Genomic DNA, 20862 nt, shown 5'->3' on the forward strand with positions numbered 1-20862 from the left:
CTGAGAATTATTAGGCAGAGTCATAGCTTGGATAAAGATTGAGCTTGTTCATGATGGAGAACATGGAGAATGTGAAGGCCAGTGAACAAACCCTGGGAATACCAATTTAGAGAGAATGGATGGAAGAATGGCAGTTAGTAAAGAAGACTGAGGAGTGCTAGGGAAAAAGTAGGCGAGGAATTAGAGGAAGTGATGTTGAGAAAATTTTTAAAAATTTCAAGCAGGAGTATTTTATCAAATTACTACAAAGAAAGTTGGATTTAACTTTTAAAAGTTCTCTGGTGGTAACCTTTTCAAAAGAACAATTTGTGAGTTGTAAGGCCTTTTATTTATGTGGTTGGTGCTTTCGGTGTCCAAATGTGGAAAAATAACATATCCACCAAGGTCCTAACTTTTTGCAAATGCAACACCTACCCAGGCAGGGTCAAGGGAAAATGGTCTAGCCTGGTGAGTATACTTGCCCAGCATTTTTCCATAACTGTCAAAACCTAGGAGTCAAGTGTGAGGAAAAGTGTTGTCGTTCTTACCTGCTTCTTGTGGGAGTACTTGAGGTTTTCCTCAAGTCCTTGATGAACTCTTCTGGATGACTACTGAGACAAAAATCTGGCAGCAACAGCTGGAAGCCACTGTCAGGCCCTGTCTCTGGAATGGAATCCCGAGACAGCTGTATTTTTAATAGTTTAAAGTTTTGATCAGAAATACTTTCCAGAGCAGCAGAGTGGAGAAACTGACCTCGTGTCCTTATGTTATTGCAGAAAACTAATACCATAACAAGGAGAAAATGTCAGGTGATGCACTGAATCTACTAGTTCTCAGTAGTTTGGGAATTCTAGTGATGTCAGTAACAAAGTCAATACGGGATTATTTTTGCTTGTGTCTTTTTTGTTATGTTTGAATACCTGACTGTATGTTGTTAGTGCTGTCTCTCTTTATTTTCTTTTGATTGTCCTTCTTCTGATATCTCTCCTTTTAGTCTGCCTTTCTGAATTTCATCCCTAAAGAAAGCTCTAAGGAAAATTATCTTGGAATCTACTACTATTAGAATACATTTCCACCATATGCATGTTGAACATATATGTATATTTCCTTCTAAGGCATTGGGCTACCTAATCTCAAAGTTGTGTCATATTTATGAGTTTCTTAGGCAAAACGACTTTCTACCTGTACACACACTGATAGTGATACTGTCCGTGATGATGTCCTGTCAAGATTGAAAGCATTTTCTGGATTGTCAGGTAGAAATTTTTGTAGGGTACAGTTTTAAAGTGAACTGCTTTAATATTTTTTTTCAGAAATTGGTAAGCTGTGACTTAACAAGAATATATGGCCAAATGGAATACCAAGTTTTGAACCAATTATATAGAAGATAACTCACTTTGCCTTCCCCCAAATGGGTCCTATTGATCTTTAATGCTCAAATCTGCTGTTTTCAGGGTGGGGTGGATAATTCCCCTGACAATTTGGACACAGTAATTATGACTTTTTGATTATTTTGGCAATAATTGCCTTTAATAGGTGAACTATATTTTTAATTTTCTAAGAAATTAAGGAAAAGAAACAAAAAAAAATTATATAATCGGTAGTATGTTTTTATACTGGGTCTGATAGTTCTGTTTTTTCTAGAACGATCCCTGTTACTTCTTTGAGTCCTATCTGCCAGAAAAATGAACTAAGTCCTAGTGAGTTGGAGAAAATGAACTGATTTTTCATCTTTGAGAGGAACTTGTATATGGTAGAACATAGTGGCAACCACCAGGATTCTCTCTCTTTTGTTTTTCTGAGTAAAATAGGATTGTTGCTTGTTTCACACTTTCTGACATCATGCTTTCACTTATTCCTTTGAAACCTTTCTTCAAATGGATATATAGGAATGTAGGAATTTTCTAGGCAAACACCAAGAAAAAGAGATTCCAGGACAGGTATTCTGTGGCATAACCTTCTGACTGTAACCACGTGTCATCAACCCAAATAATAAAAATTTCATATAACGCAGTTGTGTTAGAGGTACCCCAACGACACCCCGATTTGATTATTCACTAGAAGAGCTCACAGGACTCAGCATATAGTTGTACTCATGCCTGTGGTTTGGTATGGGGACAGGCTAGAAAGGCCAATCAGCCCAGAGAAAAGGTACATGGGGTGAAGTCCAGAGGAGACCAAGCGCAGGCTTCCAGGAATCCTTTCTCTATGGAGTTAGCAGGATGTGCTTAATTCCTCCAGCATGAAATTAGGACAGCACAAGTGAAATGTCTGCCAGACGAGGCTTATGGATACTCAGTACCCAAGGTTTTCACCAAACGCTAATCACATAGGCATCTTCTCCTTAGCATGTGCCAAAATTCCAGGTTTCCAGAAGGAAATCAAGTGTACGGCCTTAAGCACATTGATTGTACCAGCACTTAGGCACAGTGAGCCACTCTTAACCAGCTAGGAAATGGTGGGAACCCTCCTTAAGTCCAAGATCCCAGGGAACAACCAAGGGCCAGTCATTCAAGGAGGATGTTCTGAGGGTAGCCATCTTTGGCCTGCTGGATGAAATCTGTTCTGCATAGGAATTATAGCCCTGACTTAATTTTTGGTGGCGTCTTAAAATTTTATTTTACTAGCAAGTAATATGATGGTTACCATGGTACTGGTTTCAGTTTCATCATCCATATGAAGTAGGTATTTGTACAAAAAAGACTAGGGCAATATTAGGTCATTATAATCTTCTTTGATGTGATTAAGCTTTCCTTATGATTCTTAGATACGATCAACATAATGATTTTTTATTTAAAATTAGAATAAAATCTCTTAATTATATGCAAAACCCAGGTTTGATTCATATAGTGCTGAATTCCTGTTTATAGTTATAAGATATTTGATCCTATTCACCAATTGTTTTCTTTCCTAAGTATACAAATATCTTTTGTATTTTTGTATGTTGCCTTATGTATTTTCATATAATTCCATATGGGAGACAGTACCCCTACTGTGTTACTTTCATATCTATCTTAATTTTCAAGGTGACTGTATCATGCGTTAATATATGGTAAGAGTAGCTTCAATGGATACCGTGTTTTGTTGTTGTTTTTTACATTTAATGAGCCTTATTGTTACAGCAGTTTTAAGTTCACAGCAAAATATAACAGAAAGTGCAGAGAGTCTCCATATACCATACCATGCTCCCGTACACGCCTAGCCTCCCCTGTTGTCAACATCTTGCACGACAGTGGTCCATTTTGAGTAGTATCTTGTTTTCAGTTCCTTTGTTTAGTTTTGAGTGACAGAGCATGCAGCGTGTGAGCAGCAAAGGGGCAGAGGGAGAGAGGAGAAAGAATCCTGTGCCGTCAGCACAGAGCCTGATGCAGGACTGGATCCCATGAACTGTGAGATCATGACCTGAGCTCAGATCCAGACTTGGACGCTGAACCAACTGAGCCACCCAGGCACCCTGACAACAGTGGTGCATTTTATACGGACCCTAACTCATCATTTTCAGGCAAAGTCTCTCATTTGCATTAGTGTTCAGCCTTGGTGTTATACATTCTATGAGTTTTAACAAATGTGTAATGATGTGAATCCACCTTTGTGGTATCGTGTGAAAGAGTTTCACTGCCTTCAAGGTCCTCTGTGCTGTGCCCCTTTATCCCTACATTCACCCCAAACCTTACCTCCATAGTCTTGCTCTTTCCAGAGTGTCATATAGTAAGAATCATACAGTGGACATCTTGAATGTTTAGAAAATTAAAATTCCCCAGTAATTGAATGTAGGCATTCAAGATATTCTTTGCCCTTGGTTTTATTTTGTTGCTCATCAGTAGAGGATCTGATAATATATGCCTTCCATGAAAAAAAAAAAAGCATGATTTTTCTAGATGTGTGTCACCTAATGGGGAGGGTTGAGAAAAATGACATCATGAACCACTACATAGCATTCACATGGGATCATCCTCCTCTGTGATGTGCGGTGGGACTAGATAGACTCTCTAGCAATGGAAGGAGACAGTCTCAAGAGGTTAGAACTTTATCAAACTGAAATGCCAAATCCTTCTTACTTACCTTGCCATTGGAAGTAAGGCCAGGGAGAGTCTGTTTGCTATGGTTTGGCCATGCTGCAAAGTGCAATAGCTATAGAGCACACTTTGTGAGGGGGTGTTTCATCCTAAAACTGAACAGTCTGTACTGAAGGGCTGGGGAAGTTGTGCCGTGTTAGAGCAAAATGAAGATACTCTCTTTTAACTCCTCTAGTAGTGGAAGTCCAGAAAAATCATGCTAGTTTCAGTTTGACATTGTCAGCTTAGGATAATCATTCTCCTAACGATGTCATTTTCCTTCAGTGTCAGAGTCGGTCAGTGATGGTCATTGTAAACATCAGTTCACCTGGAGGTGTCAAAGTCCGATAAAACCCATTCTTGCTTTTGGTCAATATAGAGGAGAAAGTAAGATTTCTTAGTGCTTTAAGCCTACCAATGGTATAATTACCATTCATTGTAGTGTGGTTTCCAGGTGTGGTCCCAAAGGAATACTTTTTAACAAATCATTAGCCATACACTTGTAATTTCCTATATTTTTCGATTGTTGATTAAACATGTATTTTGCTTTATTCTTTAGGAGCAGATAAGAGTGCTGAGGAAGACTCTATAACCAGGAAGGATTTTTATGGATTTGTAATCATGACATTTGTTGGGGCACCTGGGTGGCTCAGTCGGTTAAGGGTGTGACTCTTGATTTCAACTCAGGTTTGTGAGTTCAAGCCCCACGTGGGGTTTTGCGCTGACAGCCTCCTTGGGATATCTTTCCCTCTTTCTGTGTGCACTCACTCTCAAAATATAAAGGAATGAAATGAAATGAAATGGAAAATGAAAGGAAAAGAAATGAAATGAATGAACTGAAAATTATGTGTTTCCTAAGGGAACGCAGAGAACAAAAGCAGTTGTTGAGTGTTCTACCCTTGACTGCACATTATATCATATGCATAACATCTGTTAAGTTATATAGTCATCGCATAGCTTTGCAAAGTAGCTGTGTTATTGTAGCCTACTTTTAATTACTCTGGCAACTGTGGTTCAGGGAGGTTGATTACTCGCCCCATGATTCCATAGTTAATGAGTAGCTGAGGGGGTTTGGCCATCAGCCTGTGTAGCTTCCACATCTATTCTCTGGTTCCTCAGCAGCACTGAGATGAAGATACAGATCCTAGGACAGATCAACTCAGAATGTCAAAGGTAATGATGTTGGAAGTCTAATTTAGGGTTTTCTTAAGAAACCAGGTTAGTCCAAGCATTTGCCCTTATATGTTTGACCACTAGTGCTAACAAAAGTAATTAGTGCAGTGGTAACTAGTCCCTTGTTTTTACCATCAGAGATTGTAGGGTGGATGTCAGCTATGGCCATGGTGTCACGCTTTATACATAATAAGCAAGATCTAGTCAGGCAGCTCCTTACATGTGGTGATATCCCCTCTTCTTGAGACAAATGAGTTTTCTGTAAGGGAAGGATATCTAGTTGTAGACCATGTTACATTAATTAAATTCAGCCTCTATTTCGAGGATATTGCTCTATGATTCTCTGTTGCCTAAGTTCCCAGTCTGGTTTCCTTTTGGGCTAGTACCCTTGACTAGTTCTAGGAAACTTTTTCTTTTTTTCGAGATTTCTTTCCCCATGACTTTTCTGTACTGTGTTTTTGCCTTTTTACTTTCTTCTCTGGTTTTCTTGGTATTTCTTTTTTTTTTTTCCATTAACTTTTCCACTTCTGCCAGCTAAGGACTCTCCATTTTTCTAGGCCAAATCAAAAGTACTTAGAATCTCAAGATGTAGGGAACCTCAGAGATTAATTCATCAAAATACCCTCTAGTACTTCAACCTATGTTCAACCTCCTTGCCCAATGGTTGTTTACATGGAGAATTTGAAACTTGAAAGAGATTGAAGTGACCTATTTGGATATGATAAGTGACAGAAATGAGATTTAAATTCGGGTTTTCTTTCTTTGTTTCTTTCTTTCTCTCTTTCCCTTTCTTTCTTTCTTTCTTTCTTTCTTTCTTTCCTTTCTTTCTTTTTTGTCTTCATCTTGCAAGCAAATGTCTTAATAAGAGAAAGCTGGGGAGTGGGTCTAATGAATACAATGAAGGAGGGTAAGAATTGAATTAGCAGAGGAGACCAGGTTTCAAGAAGAACAACACTGAATTGGATAGGAATAAGAGTTTTAGAAAAGATGTCAGAATATGGGGGTTTATGCCAAGTGAGATAAAGGTGAATGACAGGAATGAAGGACCCAGGATCAGGGGAATTGTTTAGAAAGGCATATTCAAATAGAGAGTTCAAGAGGGTCTTGACCAGGTTTCTGCTTTTGTGTGTGTTGGTTTCATTGAAGGTGCGAGCATACCTCAGATTTTCTGATGAGAGAGATTAAAAATCATTTGAGCTGCTGGGAAGAGTCTGTTTACAGCAAAGAGAAATATGATATCATCTACTTCCACCCCCACTTAGGGAGGAAGGCTTAGATCCTCTCAAGGAATTGGGGGTGGGGGGTGGAGATTCTGAACTACAGAGATGTATGGCCCAAGGATAGCTGTCTCCTCACTCCACCTCTTTTCCTAAATCTGTGATGCCCTTCCCAAGTACCTGTAGGGCTGAGCAGGGGCCCAAAGTATGAAAGACCTGTACCCTGGAAACCGTAAAACACTGATGAAAGAAATTGAAGATGATTGAAAGAAAGAGAAAGACATCCAGTGCTCACAGATGGGAAGAATACATATTTTTAAAGTGTCGACACTACCCAAAGCGGTCTACCGATGTAATGCAATCCCGGTCAACATACCAACAGCATTTGCCACAGAGCTAGACAAACAATCCTAAACGTTGTATAGAACCACAAAAAAACTTGAATGGCCAAAGCAATATTGCAAAAGAGGAAAACTGGAGGTATCGCAATCTCAGATTTCAAGTTTTATTCCAAAGCTGTAGTAATCCAAACAGTATGGTGGGTACTGGTGTAAAAAATAGCCACACAGCTCAATGGAATAGAACCGAAAACCCAGAAAGAACTCCACAACTGTATGGTCAGTTAATCTTCCACAAACAGGAAAGACTATCCAGTGGGGAAAAGGCAGTCTCTTCACCAAACGGTGTTGGGAAAACTGGACAAGCCACATGCCAAAGAATGAACCTGGACCAATTTCTTTACCATACACAGAAATAAACTCAAAATGAATTAAAGACCTAAGTGTGAGACCTGAAACCATGAAAAATCCTTGAAGAGAGCACAGGCCGTCATTTCTCTGACGTTTGGCTGTAGCAACATTTTACTAGTTATGTCTCCTGAGCCAAGGGAAATAGAGCAAGAATAAACTATGGGGACTACATCAAACTACAAAGTTTTTGCACAGTGAAGGAAACCGTCAAAACTAAAAGGCAAACTCTGGGATGGGAGAACATATTTGCAAATGTTTTGCAAATCCTGTAAAGGGTTAGTATCCACAATGTATAAAAAATTGAGACAAGTCAACATCCCCCCCTCCAAAAAAGCCCAGTTTAAAAATGAGCAGAAGACATAACCAGACATTTTTCCAAAGACAACATGCAGATGGTCAGCAGACACATGAAAAGATGCTCCCCAAATCTACATCGAGATACCACGTTCACACCTGTCAGAATGGCTAAACTCCAAGACACAAGAAGCAAGTGTTTGCGAGGATGTGGAGACAAAGGAAACCTTTTGCACTGTGGGTGGAAATGCAAATGGGTGCGGCCCCTGTGGAAAACAGTATGGAGGTTCCTCAAGAAATTAAAAACAGAACTATCCTATGATCCAGTAATTGCACTACTGGATACTACCCAAAAGAATACAAAAACTCGAATTCCATGGGACACATGCACCCCTGTGTTTATTGCAGCATTATTTCCAATACACAGCGCAAGCGTCCATGGACAAACGAGTGAACGAAGAAGTCCTATATGTATGTATGTGTGTGTATATGTATATCCATACACACACACACACACACACACACACACACACACACACTGGAATATTACTCAACCATAAAACAATGAAATCTTGTCATTTGCAATGACCTGGTTGGAGCCCGAGAGTAGTATGGTAAGCAAAGTTAGGGAAAGAAAAATACCATATGATTTTACTCATGTAGCACTTAAGAAACAGCAAATGAGCAAAGGGAGAAAAAAAAGGGAGAGACAAACCAAGAAATAGGCTTTTAACTGCAGAGAACAAACAGATGGTTCCCAGAGAGGAGGTGAGTGGTGGGAGGGGTGAAAGAGGTGATGGGGATGAAGGAGCGCCCTTGTCATGATGAGCACAGGGTGAGTATGGAGTTGGTGAATCACTATATTCATAAAGTAATATAACACTGGATGTTACTATTACTGGAATTAAAGTAAAACTTAATGAAAACAACAGAGGCCAACGTTTAATTATACCAAGAAACTTCGTTGAAGAAACAGATACCTGACCTTTCCCTTAATTTTTGAAATTTTGTTTTTCAATAAATGAACATGTTTTTGTTGTATATTTTTGCTCTAAAGGCTTTCCGACAAACCTGGTCCTGATGATTCATGGCCTACATCAGCTAGCCAAGACTTTGGTTTTGGTACCAAGGTAAAGTACCCTCCTGTGAAACTCACTTTCCTGCTCTGAATTTAGTTTTCTCCCTTATTTACTCTGAAAATTTACACAGTAGCCTGTGTATCATCATTTTACGTGTGTAATGGAAAGTTAGCAAGAACAAACCACTTTACAGATACATGACGCGTTGAATGTTTTGTTTTGTTTGGTTTTCCTTTGGTAAATCCTAGAGGTGGAGGCTGATCAAAGAATGGGCTGGAAAATATATAATGACCGTGAAATTATATTGGGAAAAGCTTTCCCATAATGGAGGAAATATGACATTTGGTTAAGGATGAGGATTCTTACTGTGATACTAACATGACTGATAATACTCATGCCTAAATGAAATCTTATTAGATCCAAGTATCTATTGTAGGTTGCCCTCTGCCCCAGGCAATTTTTATTTTGGTGAGATACAGGATTTTCCTTTGTCTCTATCCTTTGTTCTACATTTAGCCTAAAATAATATTAGAAAATGTAGAAATTTAGATGTTTACATTATTTCTCAACATTTACCTTACAAAAGTGTTCCCCTGTATTTTTGAAATAACTCCACGAAGTTACAATTGTGCATCTCCCTGAAGAATACGTATTTTGCTGAAAAGAGTAGCTCTATGAGCAGAGGCTCTTCATAGCCAAGTTGTCAAATTTCTAATTTCAGAAATCTTTCCTATTCTAGCTTTTAAAACGATCTCCTCCTAGTCCTTGTGTCAGATTCTAAAATTTAAAGTTTCAGACATCTGATATTTATTTAAATATTCATTCCAAAGCCCCTAAATCATTAGAAGCTACTGCAGGTTAGGAAACATACTTTTTTGACTCGTGGAGCTCCTAGAATAAAGTCTTGCTTGGAAGAAGCAATGTCATAGTTTTTGAATGTGAATAAATGAGTAGGGAAATGGAATTCCGTAGAATGGAATTTGAAGAGTAACGAAATACACATGATATATCACAATTAAATATGTGAATTTAAAAAGTAAGGCTTCAGTTTATATTCCGTTTTGGTGTTTTATATGTAAAAACGCAAATGAATTCTATTGAGGAAATCAGCAGTTACATAAGAAAGAAGGTTACAGTATATTTTTAGTATCCTCCCATTGTGAGCTTAGAATTGCAGAGAAAAACTCCTCAGCCTTTGTTTTGTTAACCCCATCTGTGTCCCATTACATACATCCTTTGAAGGTTCACATTTCTTCCTAGAATTCTCATTCCCAATTCTTTCTCCATAGTGAAAGTTGATGTGTTAGGAACCTTTCTTGTTCTGTTCTTTTGTTAGTGTAGTAATAATTTATAGCTCTTAGGAAGTGATAGATGCCAGTAATTGAACAATTTCTTTTAGAGTCAAAAAAATTAAATTCTTTATTACAGTATTTATAAGCAGATAATTGTAGAGTGATAAAAGTCAGTATTATCAGGGGTATTCTGTGAATCAAAGACTCTGTTTTATGTATACACTATATATATATATATACACACACACACACACACACACACACATATATACATATATGCATATATATACACACATATATCTTTAAAAGGGTTAAAAGACACTATTGTTCATAGCATATTCCCAATCCTACCTATGTACCTGTTGAAAAGTGTATGTTGTTTCCACTTACCTTATTTTGCTCACATTTTTCCTTTTCTTCCTTGTCTTAAGCTCATGCTTGATTGATTGGTCATGTCTTATTTTTTTTCCTTTTTTCCTCTTCTCCCCCCATGCTTTTTAAGGTATTTTTTAATTTTTTCAAGTTTATTTTTTTGGAGAGAGAGAGAGAAAGAAAGAGAGAGAGAGCTAGCGGGGTAGGGGCAGAGACAAAGGGAGACACAGAATCCAAAGCAGGCTCCAGGCTCTGAGCTGTCAACACAGAGCTCAATGTGGGGCTCAAACCCACAATCCGTGAGATCATGACTCATGAGCTGAAGGTGGACGTTGAACTGACTGAGCCACCTATGTGTTTCCCCCACCATGCTCTTTTTTAATCGTTTACCCGTAGCCTAATATTTCCTTGCAGAAACCATTTCTTTAGTGTCTGTTCTTTTAGTACATCACTTTCTGTCAACTCCATTGTCAACATATTGGTTATGGAATTCTACGGTCTGTGTGTGGTTTTCGTCCATGACTCATTGCCCCACAAGGTTTATTATTCTTTTTTCCTCTTTGTTGGAAGGAGCTGAGCTAAATGTTTTTGTAATGTTTGTATTTCTCTTGGAAAGGGAGGGAGAGAGGGAAAGAATGAGCAAGTGCTCGTTGTTGTGATCTGAAAATATGCAAGGTATGATCTCAGTCCTTTTATATTTGTGGAGGGCTGTTTTGTGACCCAGGATGTCATTGATATTGGAGAATGTTCTATGTACACTTAAGAAGAATGTGCATTCTACTGCTGTTAAATGAAAAGATCTCACTACATCTGTATTGATATCCATGTATCTAAATGCATATGTTAAGTCCAATATATATCTATGTATATCTGAATACATCTGGTCCAATGACACATTGGATCTGTGTTTCCTTACTGATTTTCTACCTTGATGATCCGCCTATTGCCATGCGTGGAGTCTTAAAGTCGGCTACAACCATGGTATTTGTATGTATACATTTATTCATGTTTGTGATTAATGGATTCATCTATGTGGGCCTTTCACTTTGGGGACATAAACATTTGCAATTGTTAGCTCCTCTTGATGGATAGACCCCTTAATTATGATTAAATGCCCTTCTGAATCTGTTACTACAGTCTTTGGTTTAAAATCTAGTCTGTCTGGTGGAAGTATGATGACTCCAGCTTTCTTTTGACTTCTAGTAGCATGATAGGTGGCTCCCATTACCTTCACTTTGAATCTGGAGGTGTCCTGGGGTCTAAAATCAGTGTCTTGTTGACAGCGTGTAGATGGATCTTGTTCTTTGGTTTTGTTTTGTGTTTTATCCATTCTGATTCCCTGTGTCTTTTGATTGGGGCATTGAGTGCATTCACATTCAGAGTGATTAGTGAAAGATACGGATTTAGCGACATTATGTTAGCTGAAGGTTTCATGCTTTAGGTGAGGCCTCTAGTCCTTCTTAGTCTCTGCTGCTTTCCACTCACAGAGTCGCCCCTTAGGATCTCCTGCAGGGCTGGTTTAGTGGTCATGAACTCCATTAGGTTTTGTCTGTCTGGGAAAGCCTTTCTCTCTCTTTCGATTCTAAATGACAGCCTTGCTGGGGAAAGGATTCTTTGCTGCATATGTTCCCATTCAGCACATTGACCGTTTCCTACCCCTCCCTTCTGCCCTGCCAAGTTTCATGGGACAGGTCTGCTGCTACCCTTATGTGTCTTCCCTTGTAGATTAAGACCTGTTTGTCCCTAGCTGCTTTCAGAATTCTCTCTTTATCTTTGTAGTTTTCCAGTTTCGCTATGACATGCCATGGTGTTGACCTGGTTTTGTTGATTTGGAAGGGAATTCTCTGTGCCGCCAGGACTTGGATGCCTGTTTCCTTCCCCAGATGAGGGATGTTCTCAGCTATAAGTTGTTCAAATAAACCTTCTGCCCCTTTCTCTCACTCTTCTTCTTCTGGGACTCCTGTGATGTGGCTATTATTTCATCTCACCGAATCACTTAGGTCTCTGGTACCTGCCTCGTAGTCTAGTAATTTCCTTTCTTTCCTTTCTCTGCTTCATCTTTGTCCATAATTGTATCTTCTATTTCACCTATTCTGTCTGCTGCTTCTCCCATCCTTGCTGTCACTGCATCTAGCTTATTTTGTATCTCCTTTACAACATTTCATTTTCAGCATTCATCGTGATGATTCTTTAGGTCCTTGATCTCTGAAGCAGCTTGGTTTCAAGCCCAGCTATGAGTCTTCTGAGTGTTATTCCAAAACCTTGATGAGATATATTGTTTCTGTCTCTTTCGAGCACTTCTCTGGCTGTCTTTCTTCCTGGAATTTTTTTTTTTTTTGGGGGGGGGGAGAATTCTTCTGATTTGTCGTTTTGGCTAGTTTCCTGTCCTTTATGTGTTTTACTAGCTTGTTCTGTGTCCCACACCTGTGAGTACTACTATATTACAAAGGGGTCCTACACTCTCCAGGGCCTGACAGTTGAACACGTGTTTTTGGAGTGTGTCGTGTGCACTCTGTTGGTGCGTCTTTGGCTGCTTTTCTCGCTACTTGGAGTGGTGGTTTGGGCCTTCCACCAGGTGTGCTTTGATTTGTTTGTTGAAGTAATCTTGGAAAAAAGGAGAAGAGGGTGGTGAAGAATCCTTAGCCCAAACAAGAGAGAAATGACAGGAGTGGAAGAAAAGACCAGGCAGTGACTCAAAGGAGCTATAGGGCTTAATCCAGAAAGAGAGGGAGGAAAATGAAGAAGGAGATCTGGAAAAGTATAGAGAACATCCCCGATGAAACCAACAAACAAAGAACCAGAACAGAAGAACAGAGGGGAAATATAAATACATATAAATAGCTTTGACCCAAAGTCAACCCGAGACTACTAGGCTGATTCCCAAGGGAGGAGAGGAAAGAGGAGAGTAGAAAGAGAAAAAAGGGAAAAGAGAAGAAAGGGAAAGAAAAGGAAAGAAAAGGAAAGAAAAGATGGGCACCTGGGTGTCTCAGTTGGTGAAGCGTCTGACTCTTGAATTTGGCTCAGGTCATGTTGTCGCTGTAGGTGGGTTCGAAACCCCCATCAGGCTCTGCAGTGAGAGCATGGATCCTGCTCGGATTCTTTCTCTCTCCCTCTGTCGGCACCTCTCCTGCTTGATCACTTTTTCTCTCTCTCTCAAAATAAAGAAATAAACATTGAAAACGAAAAGAAAAAAGAATAATTCAAATGAAAACAAACAAACGAACTAAGATAGAAAACCAGAGGAGCGTTGTCTATTGGTGCCTGGGACTGGTGGCTGTGCTGGTCTAGGGGAGGGGCTGTCTGGTCCCATCAGTGTCAGTCTCACTCCCATAGAGAAGCAGTTACCAGGCACAGAGAGGCAGGGTTTGGTGTAATGGGCCTGGCTCCACTGAGGCTCACTGTCCGTTCCCTGAAGCCCCACGATGTTGGTCATGGGGAGAGAAATGGCAACACCCCAATCTCTCCTGCCCACACGAGGTGTCTCAAAACTCACTGTTTAGGCCGTCCTCACAGAATAGCCTGGGAGGCCAGCTTGCCTTGCTGCACAGTCTCCTGTGCTCCCTGAGCGCTGAGCTGGGATTCAAAACCCTGTAGGATCCCGCTTTGCTCAGACCTGGTTCTGGAGTAGCGCCACTCTGCACAGTGGACAAAGGGCCTCTGGCTCGTGCCTGCAGGTTCTTTCTCCCTTGGGGAGGGCAATACCTCCTCTTTCCACCATACTCAAGATGTTCTCTCCCAGTGTTGCCCTGAGAGCCTAGGGGCGGCTCCCTCCCCACCAGGGATGGGAGGTGGCAGCTCTGGTCTAGAGAAAGCCTGGCAACCTTGAAAATTCTGTTTTTTAGCTTCTAAGTCTGTTTTGCAAAGGAGAAACTGGCTCTCTGGACATCTCCTTGGTCTGTGGTCCGGACAGGTTTTCTCATATCAAATACACTTCCCACAGCCTCTCTCTCTCTTCCTTTCGTTTCTGCACCAAAGGGCTTCCCCCACTCCATGCCTGCGCTGCCCATTTTCTTTCTCCCAATTCACATACACACCCTTCTGTCCCGCCAAGCTGTCTCTTTGCACCTGTGGAGATTTTCCTGTCCCTCTGCAGCCTGTGTTGCTGGTATTCCAAGTGTTGTGACCTCAATACTGCTGTGTTTGAGGGACAAGGGAAATTCTGATCCCCCTCCTCTGCCATCTTAACTCCTCCCGCCTCCTTTTACTTTCCTTTTCACAATTTCACAGTTCTGTGTAGGATTGCATTATTCTATCAGTTTAATATGTTTTATAGATATTTATGATGGCCTTTTCTTACTTGAACTTCATTGATCTGAATTTTCTTTTTGTTTTTTTAAAGTTTATTCATTTATTAATTGGAGAGAGAGACAGAGAGAGCACACGTGGGGAGGGGTAGGGAGACAGAGGGTGAGAGAGAAAATCCCAAGCAGACCCTGCACTGTCAGCGCAGAACCAGACAGGGGGCTTGAACCCTTGAACTGTGAGATCATGACTGGAGCCAAAATCGACAGTCAGGTGCTAACTGAATGAGGCATTCAGGCGGCCCTAACATTTTCTTTGGAAGTCCCCTGGGCACTTTAAATGTAATATGCCCTAGTTTCAAGACATTGTTTCTGACTCTTTCCCTTTCCTCTTTCCTGACTGTAATGTGCTCTGTCCTTTGTGTTCCCTAGCCTAAAAAATAGCAGCCCTGAAACAGGAAAAGTCCTGGACTCCGAACTTCCCTGAAATGACCACATCCAGTCACTCACCACATTCGATATTTTGTACCTGCTTACCATTTTTCATATGTTATTCCTGTAATTCACTCGCTCACCTATAATTTTGCAGTACTCTTCTGGTTTTGCTTCCTTTACGTTCATCCTACATTGCTGCCAGAGTGACCTTTCTAAAATATACTTGTGACGATGTCACTCCTCTGCTTATTCAATGGATCCCCATTACCTGAAGGAGAAAATTCATGTTCTAGCATAAGACTGCTCTTTATTTATTTATTTTTTTGGTTTCGTCCTGATGTTCCAGTAATATCTCTCTATCTACCCATTCCCAATAACTCTGTTCCAGTTTTGCCATATTGCATAGGTGTTGTCACTTACTATATTACTTCATAGTTGATCCTTTTGCTCATTCTAGAATGCCCTTCACACCCTCCCCATGCACTTTGTCTGTCTTTTAAGATACAGCCCTATCTTTCCAGCTGAGCTGGGAAGTTTGCTGAGCTTCCCAAATGTAAGTGTTTTCTCCTTTGTGCGTTCACTGTACGTGATTCACTTCCCTTGCAGAACTAGTGGATGGTATTGTTCTGTCCTTACCTGTTTTCATGCATCTCTACCACTACTAGCGTATAGAACAGACTCTGTCTTTTATTTATATTTCCAGCTCGTCCCCGGATCGTGGCTATGACTTGACAGATACAGTATGTGCTTGTCTTTCTGAGTGGGTGAGTGCGTGACCAAAGGAATTAATGTGATGTTTTTATGAAGTTGGGTTTTTGTTTTGTGCTGTTTTTCTAGGAAGGAACAGCAAAGTCAGCAATGGAAGCAAAGGAAGATGGTGTTGGTATTATTGAAAATGTGCCACCAGAGCAAACAGTTAATGACAGTTTGACTTCTGCTGCTGGAGTGCATAAAAATTACAGAAGTGGTAAGCTAGTGAATCTCTGTGAGTTGTTTTCCTATGATTAAATGCTAGTATGAGAAAAATCTGGAAGTATGTAGATCCAAATATATTATCCTTTTTTCATGAAGATATTTTTCTGTAGCTATCTTTCTTTATAAGTATCCCAAGTACTGCCCCCTTGTGCTTCCGGAAAATCTTGAACCCCCTGAACATCTTTTCTGCTATTGCTTTTATTTTATTGAAATAGTCATGAATGGAGATAGACTTGTGTATGTGTTTAAAATTCATAGTAACACATGTTTTATCTGTAACACATTAATTTATCTGTGACCATATCCTATAGATATGATGTCAGCATTAGAATTGGGAGAAGAGGAAGATGTAGAATCACCTTCTCTTCCTGAGGTACTATCTTCTTCTTATTTTTAAGTATAAGCATGGAGGAGTGATGTTAAAACGTCCACGAGGTGCTTTGACTTTGACTTTTGGATAATTAAAATAATATCGCAGTCATACTTGTAGTAATATAAGTAAAGTAATGATGACCTATTCTAAGGTGACAACTAGGGAAGGAGGTAAAAAGGTCCTGATGTCTTAGGCCCAGGCAGCTGCTGCATAATGCTGCAAGCACTGTATTTGAAATCAAAAGACATGCTAGCATCTTGGTTCTGTCACTTCCTAGCTGTGGGACCTTGGAAAAACTTGCTTGAATGCCAATGACCTCGTTCCTAAAAATGGCACTAATACCCACCTCTTGGTTATGTGTAATGAACAAATGTGGCAACGTTTTGTAACCTGTAAAGGGTGCTATAGAAATAGAAGACAAAATGATCACAGTGGCATGTATTGACTTAGTAAATATTGAGGATAATTTTTTTGGTGAATGTTTGTTTATTGTTGAGAGGGGGGTGGGGGGACAGAAGATCCAAAGCAGGCTCTGCACTGAGAGCAAGGAGCCCAATGCAGGACTTGAACTCATGAACTGTGAGAACATGAGCTGAGCCAAAGTTGGGCGCCTGATTGACTAAGTCACCCAGGCCCCCCAAGAATACTTGTTTTAAATGTGAAGATGTCTGAAGGCCAATAAAATGGCAGTAGTGTCCAGAAAAGAATGGGAAAGTAGGAATGGGTGTTTGATTTTCTAATCTGGGGCTATGTGAAGTTCCTGTAAGCTCTTAGTGGAGACAGCATATAGGTATACAGTTGACCCTTGAACCAGATGGGTTTGGACTGTGGGAGTCCACTTACACACAGATATTTTTCAGTAAATAGAGTACCATCCTGTAAATGTATTTTCTGTTCCTTATGATTTCTTTTTCTTTTCATTATTTCTTTTGAGAGAGAGAGTGAGGACAGAGCACGTGGGTAGGTGAGGGCAGGGTGAGAGAGAGAATCTTAAGCCGATTCACACTGCCAGCGCATTTCTTTCTCTTTGATATTAATTGATTTGGCTGCTAATAATTTGAAGTTTTCCAATTCTCTAGTTATTAACCTTTAAAAAGTGCTCAAATGCACTTTAGTGCTCGTTATAAGGGATGGTAAGCTAAATAGTTTTTAAGGTTTGTAACATTAAAAAACATCTAACTTAATTTTTTGGTCGATTTAACATGTAATGAATTGTTTAGTTCCAAAAACTGACAAGCTTAAGTTCATGAGTTCATATTTTTCTTCTGTCTTAGGCTAAGGCAAGTTAGTTTTCACTTCTTACAGGAAGTTACAATCCAGTGACTTGGGAACAACTAAACATAGATTAAGAAATTTAACAGTAAAATTGTAATTATTTTCTCATTTTTCTTTGTCCGTACTTGATTACTTAAGGATAAGGTGTTTTTACAAACATGTATCCTGGCAGAAAATTCATGTGAAAATCAAAACAAGGAAATTAACCATCCGTTTTTGCAACTGCAAAAAGTGACTCAAGAACCAGCAATGGATAAGGAATGTGTTAGGGAGCATGATATATCTGTATATTTAAGACATGCTTCTATGCAAAACTTTGAGGAAATGTGGATCAAATAAGGCAAATTAGACTGGAAAAAGAGCTTAAAACTCATCAGCAGTGAGTGAAAGCAGAAGTTTGGTGAAATTTGTTAACAATACAGCATTCCTACTCATCTTGAAGAAGAACCACCACAGGGTCACTCTAACAAGGAATGAACTGAAAGGAAATACCTTCGAATTGGACAAATACGGAAGAAGATGCATTTGGAGTGTCTGTCTCGGTAGTATTTCAGGCATTTCCTGAACAAAAAGAGCCTAGTCTTGAAAATGTCATTCTCTCTCATTCATACTCTGGGTCCCCAGAATATGCTTGTCAGTCATCTTCTAAGCATTCTTTAAATGAAAGCAAATCGTCAGGGACATATAAATCAAAACCACACTGAGATATCACCTCACACCGGTCCAGAGTGGCTAAATGAACAAATCGGGAGACTATGGATGCTGGCGAGGATGTGGAGAAACAAGAACCCTCTTGCACTGTTGGTGGGAATGCAAACTGGTGCAGCCACTCTGGAAAACAGTGTGGAGGTTCCTCAAAAAATGAGAAATAGATCTACCCTATGACCCAGCAATAGCACTGCTAGGAATTTGCCCAAGGGATACAGGAGTGCTGATGCGTAGGGGCACTTGTAACCCTATGTTTATAGCAGCACTTTCTTTTTTTTTTCTTTTTTTTAACGTTTTTATTTATTTTTGAGACAGAGAGAGACAGAGCATGAGCAGGGGAGGGGCAGAGAGAGAGGGAGACACAGAATCCGAAGCAGGCTCCAGGCTCTGAGCTGTCAGCACAGAGCCTGACGTGAGGCTCGAACCCACAGACTGTGAGATCATGACCTGAGCTGAAGTCGGACGTTTAACCGACTGAGCCACCCAGGTGCCCCTATAGCAGCACTTTCAGCAATCGCCAAATTATGGAAAGAGTCTAAATGTCCATCACCCGACGAATGGATAAAGAAATTGTGGTTTATATACACAATGGAATACTACTTGGCCATGAGAAAGAATGAAATATGGTCTTTTGTAGCAACGTGGATGGAACTTGAGAGTATGATGCTAAGTGAAATAAGTCATACAGAGAAAGACAGATACCATACGTTTTCACTCTTTTGTGGTTCCTGAGAAACTTAACAGAAGACCATGGGGGAGGGGAAGTGAAAAAAACAACAAAAACAACCTTAGAGAGGGAGAGAGCCAAACCATAAGAGACTCTTACAAACTGAGAATAAACTGAGGATTGATGGGGGATGGGAGGGAGGGAAGGGTGGGTGATGGGCACTGAGGAGGGCACCTGTTGGGATGAACACTGGGTGTTGTATGGAAACCAATTTGACAATAAATTTCATATTAAAAAAAAGAAAGTAAAACAGACTATGAAAATGAGAACAAACCAGACATTGAGCATCTTTTTAACAACAATGAGGATTTTTAAAATTATATAGAACATAAAAAAAGCAAGGAACCCACTAGTTACATTTAAAGTAAAAGAAGGCCAAGAGTTTGACATGCAAATGGCAAAAAATATGGACCAAAATACCACCGATTGTAAATTAGACCTCAGTCTAGTGATTCAGAGAGCCTTTTTGATTTGTGGCTTGCCTGCTGCGATGTGATGAAACACACGGTTCAAACAAAAAGGGATGATATTTCTGTTGTCACAAACACGAGAAAACTAACCAGTACAAGACTTTTTTCCAGAAGCCATTATATGCAGATAATGCCAGTACTCATAACTATAAAAGTATTGATTCTGAATTAGAAATTGTGAGTTCTTCTTCAGCATCTAGTTTTCCAGCATCTGAAGTATATCTAAGTGAAGAATTACATCAAGATATGCAAAGGTTTAAGAATGCGATAGACATGTCACAAGTAGAGTTCCTGTCTTTGGAAAGAGAGAAAGTTCAACCTCCAAAAGAGATAGAGGTCCGCCTTGCTATTACTCTTGTTTTTTCTCTTTAGCAATTATCTGATCCATTCTGATTTTCCACTCAAGAGAATAAGAGTGTGCATACAATGGAATCGTCTAAATAAGTAATTGTGTCTGGAAATAGATTATTTCTGCTATCTAACAAATAAGAGTTCAGGAAAACATTCTTATGATTTGTTTTCCTTAAAGTTTCTGTGTCAGTCTTCCAAGTAGTATATGAACTGGGAAACTAACTTAGCTATGTAAGTACCATGTGACCTCATGAACCAGAATAACCATAAAGAAACTGCTTAAAAAACATAATAATCTCCAGGTTTTTTTTAAAAAAATATTGGCTTAAATATAAATTGCATTTCCATAAACAATAAAATGGGAAAGGAGCAATAACTAAGAGAAGGAATATACAGAAATGTTCCCAGCTAAAGCAATCTATTTATTGCTTCAGTATGTGTCTGTAGACTCTGGGTCTAGGGTTCTTGCTTGTCTAGCAAGACAGCAGCGGGATGCAGGATTACAATAGGAGAGACGGCTAATGTCAGGGAGAACACAGGAGCCCGGATTAAGGGTCCTTGCGCTGTTTTTATTAGGATCAGAAGGCTTCCAAACATGGTGATGGACGTGCACAAAGAGACAATCAATCTGTGAACATGAACTCATGGGCATGAGGGAAAGGGGCTTTGAAGATATAGGGTTTTAGGGGTTTGGGTCAATATAAAACAAAATCCTTGTGCCTGGCAGATGGTTGTTAACAGCAGACCTGAGGCAGCTTCTCTGTTTATCTTAGCTAGTCTAGGGGAGAAGAGGGATGCTACCTCAGGATCCACAAGGCACGTTTCTTTTGCTAATTAGCTCCCCTCTGGGCATCTTCACCCTGCAGCCTACAGCCTATAGCCCTATTTACCTGTTTACCTAATTTGGTCCTTCCTTCCTGTGAAAGCAGCTTCCTGCCATAGTACTAAATTGGGGAGTGTGTCCTCCTGCATATCTAATCTGGTTTCCCTCACACACCTTTGTCTTGGAGCCTTTTCCCCGCCCTCTCTCTACTTAGTTACCTAATCTTGTTTACCCAAACTTGGGTGTGAGCATCCTATGGCTTTGTAATATTTTA

General features: G+C 39.9%; 1 protein-coding gene across 1 annotated transcript in view; it reads left to right on the forward strand.

Annotated features, from left to right (window-relative positions):
- Nucleotides 1–20862, forward strand: part of LOC132665715 (ankyrin repeat domain-containing protein 26-like) — a 104912-nt gene that overhangs the window by 19325 nt on the left and 64725 nt on the right. Inside the window, exons 5-7 of the mRNA XM_081790851.1 lie at nt 15590–15626; nt 15724–15853; nt 16173–16234. Coding sequence (XP_081646977.1) covers nt 15590–15626; nt 15724–15853; nt 16173–16234 — 229 coding nt within the window. The remainder of the gene's footprint in view (nt 1–15589; nt 15627–15723; nt 15854–16172; nt 16235–20862) is intronic.

Source organism: Panthera onca, chromosome D3 (genome assembly GCF_046562875.1).
Source record: "Panthera onca isolate mPanOnc1 chromosome D3, mPanOnc1 haplotype 2, whole genome shotgun sequence".
Lineage (NCBI taxonomy): Eukaryota > Metazoa > Chordata > Mammalia > Carnivora > Felidae > Panthera > Panthera onca.